Here is a 9,179-nt window from a genome sequence, read left to right as displayed (position 1 = left end):
GGGAAAGCAGGTGCCCCTGAGTCCAGACTTCTGCAGTCGTATCAGAGGGCCTATGCAAGCTGCTTGGGCTCTGGCTGATTTCATGTGAGGGCATGCCCAGCACTGGCCGAGGTGGAATGTCCTCTTGAGGCAGTTGGAAAGGGGCTCTGAATATGCCAGATCTGACCTAGAGGAACACAGGAGTGTGCAGGTCTCATGCCCTAACCTAAGGACTAACATTGTCATCTGCTTCTCCCCCAGTTTGGCTTCTTGGGGATCCTAAAGCCAGTCAGAAGCGGGGAGGAAGCAGGAGAGTCCTGAGAGGCCTGATATCCCTGGATGGCCCTTTTCCCAACAGCCATAAAGGGCCTGATGTGCAAGCTCTGCTTGACCAAGAGGCCACTGGGGCAACACTTGAGCTGTGAAACCAGGTTGCACAGAAGTCCACTTCTTCCTTCTCTCAAGGCCAGGTGTGCAACCAGTGGCCTTCATCCAGGCTTCCACCTTCTAGGAGCCCTGCTGTCCAAGCCCCCAAGTGTCCCACAGGCCAACTGAGGTCAAGAGGTACCCCAGGCCTCAGGGCCACATGGCCAGTCCACAGAGGAGCTGGGACTGGAATTTGCCTCGTGGACGCTGGACCCCTCTATCACTTTGGCCCTTTATCTCTCCTGGCTGTGCTCTCTCCCTCTCCCAACACCAGCCAGGCATCCCAGCTTGGTGTCTCAGCCAGAGCACCAAACAGGGAGTCATTTGAGGTCGCATCAGGAGAGACTTCCTGGAAGCTGTAGGGGCAAAGAGGAGATTGCTGTGCCTGGTTGGAGGTCAGGGAAAGCTTCATGAGGTGAAAGGGCAGGCCCAACAGAAGGATGGGGGCAGACCTGGGAGAAAGAGTAGGAGGCTCAGATGAGCCTATGTGATGGAGGCCTGTGTGACAGTCTGGCACTTGGGGTGTGCAGGGATGGGGTGAAGACAGTGGGAACAAAAAGGCCACAGGCCCTGATGCCAGACTAGGGGGTATGTGGGCTCCTGAAGGTAGAGGGTTGAAATGGCCAAATCGGTGCTTTAAAGGAACCCCTGGACAATGGTGTGGAGGGTGGACTATGGTCTGAGGAGAGCCTGAAACCTAGAGAAGGTGGAGTCTGGAGGCTGGGGCAGCACTGCATGGGAGAGATGGTGGCAGGAGCCAGGCAGGGGTGGAGGGGGAGGCCGGAGGGGAGTGCTTTCAGAAAGAAGGAGCTGAGGGTGCTTCAGGGCTCAGGCAGCAGACACTCAGCAGAAGAGCAGTCAAGGGGGCCCAGTGGGGACAACTAGGATGTTCATGGGAGTCTTGAACTCAGAGACACAGATAGAGTGGTGTCTACCTATTATAACTGGTGTTCTGGGAGAGGGTGTCCCCAGGGAAACCCAAGGCCAGGGAAGAGAAGAAGCCCAGGAGGTGACCCCACACGTTCTCAATATTAAGAAGACAGTCCTTGGTGGAGACCAAGAAGGAGCCACCAGGGAGGCAGGAGGGACAGCAGGAGAGTGGCATCAGGGGAGACTGGGGCAGCAGGAAGGAAGGCTCACCACTGTCTGTGCAGACAAACACCAGGCTTGAGGGTGGCCAGTGGACCCGGGTGGGTTGGCCATTCTGCAGTGGCCTCCAGTATGAAGAAGAGTGAAAAGATGGGGTCAAGAAGTGTAGACAACCTTTCCTAAGACTTGGCTTGAGAGAAGCCAGGGTGAAAAGCCTTGTCTGGAGGGGCTTGGGAACATTTTGAGACTGAGAAAAACAGTGAAGAAGGATGCAGAAGGGGATAGATGGAGCAGAGCCTCTGTCTGGCTGACAGCTGGGTCCAGAGAGCAGGTAGTATGGCCTTGAATAGAAAGGGCAACTTGTCCCTTGCAAGGGTGAGTCTCTAGGTTGGGGGTGCTACTGTCTTCATTCACCAGTTCTTTTTTTGCTTTTTGATTTTTTCATACTGAGTCTCACTCTGTTACCCAGGCTGGAATGCAGTGGCATGATCTTAGCTAACTGCAACTTCTGCTTCCCGGGTTCAACGGGTTCAAGCGATTCTCATGCTTCAGCCTGTAGCTGGGACTACAGGTGTGAGCCACCATGCGTGGCTAATTTTTGTATTTTTGGTAGAGATAGGGTTTCACCATGTTGGTGAGGCTTGTCTTGAACGCCTTATCTCAGGTGATCGGCCCACCTCGGCCTCCTAAAGTGCTGGGATTATAGGTGTGAGCCACCGTGCCCTGCCTCATTAATCAATTCTTAATCGATGCCTACTGGATGCCAGGCAATGCCTAGAGCTGGAGACTTAGCAGTAAACAACTAAATCCATCACCCTGACTCCTGAGGAGTAGAAGGATGTAGAATAGGCACCTGGCTCTCTTCCTCTCTTGAGGGACTTAATGCTCTTGAGCAACCCTGGCTATGACAATCTCCTGTCAGGTCTGGGAGGTTGTCAGAGAGATGGAGAAACCACTTCCTCATCTTGCACACGAGGCAGGCCTCACTCACTGCCCAGCAAGTCCTGTGAAGCAATAGCCAGGGGCTGAAGCAAACCCCAGCCCACACCCTGGCAGGCAGCCAGGGATGGGTGGGTCAGGAAGGTTCCTGGTTGGGCCTTTGCATCAGGCTCAGGTTGAGCATAAAGGAGGCTCCTGTGGGCTAGAGGGAGGCAGACATGGGGACCATGAAGACCCAAAGGGATGGCCCCTCCCTGGGGCGGTGGTCACTGGTGCTGCTGCTGCTGGGCCTGGTGATGCCTCTGGCCATCGTTGCCCAGGTCCTCAGCTACCAGGAAGCTGTGCTTCGTGCTATAGATGGCATCAACCAGCGGTCCTCGGATGCCAACCTCTACCGCCTCCTGGACCTGGACCCGAGGCCCACGATGGTGAGCTTCTGGCGAGGTTCTGCTCTGCTCTGGCTAGGCTTGGCCACCTGTTGTTCCTTCTGCTCCTGCTGCACTGCCTGCCAAAAGGGCATCTCCCCCTTTAAGTGTGGTCCTGTCTTTTCCAGGGAACCTTCTAGAGCTTGTATCTCCTCCCAGCATGAGAGCTTCCTGTCTTAGAATTCCTGCGGTGGCAGAGATACCCTCACCCCAACCCCATGCAGGTGTAGAGGCTTCTGTGAGCTCCAGGCACTAGAGTGGGGTCATTGGCTCTGGGCAGTGACCTCCTCTGCTTTAAGTCTCTGCTGTACCACGTTACCCCACACAGGGAAGAACTCTGTCCAGACTTTAGGTTCCAGTGGGTATGTCTTGTACCCCAGGAAGCCCCCCAACTTCCCTTGCCCCCACCCCAGAGTGGGAGGGGCTCCTTGTTAGAGCTCGTCTGAGGTCTGCTCCTACTCACTGTTCACCTAGGAGGGTAGGAATGGCTCAGTCTTCCTCCCCTCAGTACCCCAGTGCCAAGCCCAGTGCCCAGGGCCCATCGCACATCGGGTACTGTTGAAAGCCTGTCCTCTTGGTGGGAAGGTCATGGACACAAATCAGAAAATACAAGAATGGGCCTCCCCATTTCCTCCTCTGACTAGGATGGGGACCCAGACACCCCAAAGCCTGTGAGCTTCACAGTGAAGGAGACAGTGTGCCCCAGGACAACACAGAAGTCACCAGAGGATTGTGACTTCAAGGAGGATGGGGTGAGGCTTGGGGCTGGGGATGTTGGTGGGTGCCTCCCAAGGAGGTGAACAAGGGGCACCTGGGGAATATTTCCCACTGGGATGGGGCTGGGAGGTTGTGGCAAATGGTTTCAAGTTTCACCTTGAGCTTCTCCTTTCCAGCTGGTGAAGCGGTGTGTGGGGACAGTGATCCTAAACCAGGCCAGGGACTCCTTTGACATCAGTTGTGATAAGGTGAGTGGGCTGTTCTGGGATGCAGGGGCTGATGGGAGCATAGAGTGTGGACCATCCTATGGGTCAACTACCTCCCTCCCCAACCCAGGGCAGAGAAAGCCCCTCCTACCCAGGGCTCTTCCCCCAACCTGAGCTCCATCTCTGGGGCCGGCTCTGGAATCCTAAGGTGTAGCTCTCCAAGTGTAGCCCTTCCTGGGGACTCGTTAGACATGCAAATTCTCAGGCCCCACTCAGATCTACTCAGACAGACGCTGGGTAGGGCCCAGAAATTCATATTTTGATAAGCTTTCCAGGAGATTCCGGCTCCTGTAAAGTTTGAGAGCCACTGTCTTAGAGTACTCAGCTCTCAGCCCTGTGTTCCCATCTCAGTGTTTCTGGGCTGAGCTGTGTGACCCTGCAGAGCCCCTCACGATCTCCGGGACTCAGTTTTCTCATCTTTTTACTTGGTGTAGGGATTCAATCACATGCTTCAAAGATCACAGTCAGAGGTTGAACTGGGGCCCCAAAGTTCCTGCGGGGGCCCATGAAGAGGGGCATCTAGGTGGGGAGGTGTCTTGGATTGACCCTGGGTACACGCCTGACAAGGAACCTGTTTCTTCCTGTATACAACACCAGGATAATAGGAGATTTGCCCGGCTGGGCAATTTCTTCCGGAAAGTTAAAAAGAAGATTGGCGGAGGGCTTAAAAAAGTTGGCCAGAAAATCAAGGATTTTTTGGGGAATCTTGTACCCAGGACAGCGTCCTAGTGTGTGCCCTACTCTAGCTCAGGCTTCCGGGCTCTGAGAAATAAACTATGAGAGCAATTTCTTCAGGCTGCAGTCTCACTTGTCTTGCCTCCTCTCTCTCACCACTACCGAGCCCTTAACTCAGGGAGGCCGCGTGTGAGTGTGAGTGTGTGTGAATGTGACACAGAGGTGGCAAGGGCAGTGTTCCATCCAGGAGGACACAGGGTAAGGCAGCAGGGCCAAGAGGTCCAAGACAGCATCCCCATTCTCAGTGGAACCCCCAGTGGGGAATTAAGGAGTTCTACTCTGTGTGTGGTGGTGGGGGAATGCTGTGGAGCTGTTCCTGCTCATGGGGAGGTGACATTCGGGAGAGGGGCCAAGCATGTTGTTAACATGCAGAGAAGCATGGTCCAGTCCCATGGGTGGCTGGCCAACTGGGTGCGGTCTGCCTGCAGGTACAATTCCCATAAAATTCCACTGCTTCCTAAAAGACTTAACTCAGGAAAGCCCATAACTCCGGGCATTTCCTCTGGCATTGGGACACATCACAGTTTCGTCAGGTAGGTAGCAGATTTAACTTGTGGGCTTGTGTTTAGGGATTGTTGGAAACAAGAATATGGTCGGGCGTGATGTCTCATACCTGTAATCCCAGGACTTTGGGAAGCCAGGCGGGTGGATTACTTGAGCTCAAGAGTTTGAGACCGGCCTGGGCAACATGGCAAAGCCTGTCTCTACTAAAAATACAAACATTAGCTAGGCGTGGTGATGCATGCCTGTAGTCCCAGCTACTCGGGAGGCTGAGGCGGGAGGATTTCTTGAACTTGGAAGGCAGAGGTTGCAGTGAGCTGAGATTGCACCACTGCACTCCAGCCTGGGTGACAGGGTGAAACCCTATCTAAACAAACAAAGGTGAGTGGGCTCATAAAAACCAAAGACCAGGCCGGGCGCGGTGGCTCAAGCCTGTAATCCCAGCACTTAGGGAGGCCGAGATGGGCGGATCACGAGGTCAGGAGATCGAGACCATCCTGGCTAACACGGTGAAACCCCGTCTCTACTAAAAAATACAAAAAAAACTAGCCGGGCGAGGTGGCGGGCGTCTGTAGTCCCAGCTACTCGGGAGGCTGAGGCAGGAGAATGGCGTGAACCCGGCAGGTGGAGCTTGCAGTGAGCTGAGATCTGGCCACTGCACTCCAGCCTGGGCAACAGAGCGAGACTCCATCTCCAAAAAAAAAAAAAAAAAAAAAACCAAAGACCAGCCAGGGGCGGTGGCTCATGCCTTGTAATCCCAGCACTTTGGGAGGCCAAGGTGGGCAGATCACCTGAGGTCGAAATTTCAAGACCAGCCTGACCAACATGGAGAAACCCCGTCTCTACTAAAAATACAAAATTAGCTGGGCGTGGTGGTGCATGCCTGTAATTCCAGCTACTCGGAAGGCTAAGGCAGGAGAATCACTTGAACCCGGGAGGCAGAGGTTGTGGTGAGCTGAGATCATGCCATTGCACTCTAGCCTGGGCAACAAGAGCAAAACTCCATCTCAAAAAACAAAACAAAACAAACAAACAAACAAACAAACAAACAAAAAACCCACCTAAAGCGAATACCCACATGCACACCCTAGCTCTCTGACCTTGGGAACATCATCTAACCTTTCAGTCTCAATATTTTCACCTGTACAATGGGAAACATAACAGTTCATCCCTCCAGGATGACTATGGGGATAGATGATAGATGGCATGTGTGAAGTGCTGGGCACATAATAGAAATCTAGCGATTCTTTGTCTTTTTGCATCATCTCAACGCAAGGATGGATTCTTTGTTGTGCCAAAGAGCTGGTCTTCTCCCTCTCTGCTGAAACACCCCCAGTGGCAGGAAACTCACTGCCTGCTATTGTGAGTCAGTGCATTCCATGGCTGGGTAGTTTCTTGTCTTAGAAATTGATGCAGTGAAATTCAGTTTTCCATGCCTTTACCTAGCACAGTGTTTGGCATATTATTGGCACTCAGATGTTTTAATGAATGAACAGAAAAAAGCTGTTAATCATTCATTTATCATCTTTAAGAAAAATAAGATTAAAAGGCCAGGCACAATGGCTCACACTTGTAATCCCAGCACTTTGGGAGGCCAAGGTGGGCGGATCATCTGAGGTCAGGAGCTCGAGGCCAGCTTGACCAACATGGTGAAACCCCGTCTCTACTAAAATACAAAAATTAGCCAGGCCTGGTGGCAGATGCCTGTAATCTCAGCTACTCCGGAGGCTGAGGCAGGAGAATCGCTTGAATCCGGGAGGCGAAGGTTGCAGTGACTCGAGATGGCACCACTGCACTCCAGCCTGGGTGGCAGAGCGAGACTCCACCTCAAAAAAAAAAAAAAAAGAAAGAAAGGAAAAATAAGACTACAGGCTTTGTGAAGCTAGCTTTTTGGCACCATGCTTTTCTCAGTAATTATTTATTGGATAAATAAAGATCTAGTTAGTAAAATATAGTCTGTCTGTAAGAATACTTCAAAACACACACACATATTTCTTTTCCTCTCTCTCTATATATGAGACTATAGCTTTATTTTTTGAGTATATATGATGCTTTAACATAAACCAACACATTTGATTTTTTGAGGGGGCTTATAATTTTCTGCCTTCCCACCCCCTTTTGTGTAGTATAACATTCAAACGGAAAAAGTGTACATCTCATAAAGGTACAGATGGATGCATTTTCACAAACTGAACACCCCTGTGTGGAATCAGCGCTGGGATCAAAATACATAAATTACAAGTACCCCAGAGGTCCAACTCACGCCACTCACAATTATTACCCATTCTGTCCTCCCAGAAATTACCAATATCCTGATTTTTTTTTTTTTTTTTTTTTTTTTTTTTTGAGACGGAGTCTCGCTGTGTTGCCCAGGCTGGAGTGCCGTGGCGCGATCTCGGCTCACTGCAAGCTCCGCCTCCCGGGTTCACGCCATTCTCCTGCCTCAGCCTCCGGAGTAGCTGGGGCTACAGGCGCCCGCCGCCACGCCTGGCTAACGTTTTTGTATTTTTAGTAGAGACGGGGTTTCACTGTGTTAGCCAGGATGGTCTTGATCTCCTGACCTCGTGATCTGCCCGCCTCAGCCTCCCAAAGTGCTGGGATTACAGGCGTGAGCCACCGCGCCCGGCCCTTTTTTTTTTTGGGGGGAGATTCTCACACTGTCACCTAGGCTGGAGTGCAGTGGCGCAATCTCAGCTCACTGCAACCTCCGCCTCCCGGGTTCAAGCAGTTCTCCTGCCTCAGCCTCCCGAGTAGCTGGGATTACAGGCGCGCACCACCGTGCCTGACTGATTTTTGTGTTTTTAGTAAAGGCAGGGTTTTGCCATGTTGGCCGCGCTGGTCTCAAATTCCTGACCTCAAGTGATCCTCCCGCCTCCACCTCCCAAAGTGCTGGGATTACAGGCATGAGCCACTCCACCGGCCCAATATCCTGATTTTTTTTTTTCTTTTGAAACAGAGTCTTTGCTCTGTCACCCAGGCTGGAGTGCAGTGGAATGATCTCGGCTCACTGCAACCTCTGCCTCTCAGGTTCAGACAATTCTTCTGCCTCAGCCTCCTGAGTAGCTGGGACTACAGGCGCCTGCCACCATGCCCAGCTAATTTTTGTATTTTTAGTAGAGACCAAGTTTCACCATATTGGCCAGGCTGGCCTTGAATTCCTGACCTCATGATCTGCCCACCTTGGCCTTCCAAAGTGCTGGGATTACAGGCATGAGCTACCATGCTTGGCCCAGTATCTTGATTTTTAGCATGCAGACATTTTGCCTGATTTTGAACTTTATTTATTTTATTTTTTATTTTTATTTATTTATTTTTTTAAGATGGAGTTTCACTCTTGTTGCCCATGCTGGAGTGCACTGGCACGATCTTGGCCCACCGCAACCTCTGCCTCCTGGGTTCAAGTGATTCTCCTGCCTTAGCCTCCTGAGTAGCTAGGATTACAGGCATGTGCCACTACACTGGCTAATTTTTTTTTTTTTTTTTTTTGAGACAAAGTCTCGCTCTGTTGCCCAGGCTGGAGTACAGTGGTATGGTCTGGGCTTACTGCAACCTCAGCCTCCCGGGTTCAAGCGATTCTTCTGCCTCAGTCTCCTGAGTAGCTGGGACTACAGGTGCGTGCCATCACACCTGGCTAATTTTTTGCATTTTTAGTAGAGACAGGGTTTCTTCGTATTAGCCAGGATGGTCTTGATCTCCCGACCTCATGATCTACCTACCTTGAACTCCCAAAGTGCTGGGATTATAGGTGTGAGCCACCCTTTCCCGGCCTAATTTTGTATTTTTAGTAGAGACGGGGTTTCTCCATGTTGGTCAGGCTGGTCTTGAACTTCTGACCTCAGGTGAACCACTGGCCTCCCAAAGTGCTGTGATTACAGGCCTGCACTACCGTGCCGGGCCTTGATTTTGAGCTTTAAATAAGTGGAATGATATGATACATATTCTTTTTGCCTGGCTTCTCTCTCTTCATATTATGTGGATGAGATCACCTCTGTTGGCCGGGCGCGGTGGCTCAAGCCTGTAATCCCAGCACTTTGGGAGGCCGAGACGGGCGGATCACGAGGTCAGGAGATCGAGACCATCCTGGCTAACATGGTGAAACCCC

At 51.8% G+C, this 9,179-nt stretch overlaps 1 protein-coding gene across 1 annotated transcript; it reads left to right on the top strand.

The window, feature by feature from the left end:
- The first annotated feature begins 2,490 nt into the window (after nt 1-2,490).
- On the top strand, nt 2,491-4,637 carry CAMP (cathelicidin antimicrobial peptide). The gene is made up of 4 exons (XM_025375964.1): nt 2,491-2,861; nt 3,503-3,610; nt 3,752-3,823; nt 4,439-4,637. The coding sequence occupies exons 1-4, from the start codon at nt 2,652-2,654 to the stop codon at nt 4,568-4,570; spliced, it is 522 nt and encodes a 173-aa protein (XP_025231749.1). The 5' UTR covers nt 2,491-2,651; the 3' UTR covers nt 4,571-4,637.
- The last annotated feature ends 4,542 nt before the right edge of the window (nt 4,638-9,179 follow it).

The sequence above is a fragment of the Theropithecus gelada genome, chromosome 2 (assembly GCF_003255815.1).
Source record: "Theropithecus gelada isolate Dixy chromosome 2, Tgel_1.0, whole genome shotgun sequence".
Lineage (NCBI taxonomy): Eukaryota > Metazoa > Chordata > Mammalia > Primates > Cercopithecidae > Theropithecus > Theropithecus gelada.
Note: the sequence above shows the minus strand (reverse complement) of the source record. Positions and strands in the feature narration are given on the sequence as shown.

Coding starts and splice junctions, on each gene's coding strand:
- CAMP (XM_025375964.1), top strand. CDS start 2,652: ATGGGGACCATGAAGACCCAAAGGGATGGCCCCTCCCTGGGGCGGTGG. Junction 2,862..3,502: donor TGGACCCGAGGCCCACGATG/GTGAGCTTCTGG, acceptor TCCTCTGACTAG/GATGGGGACCCAGACACCCC. Junction 3,611..3,751: donor GTGACTTCAAGGAGGATGGG/GTGAGGCTTGGG, acceptor TCTCCTTTCCAG/CTGGTGAAGCGGTGTGTGGG.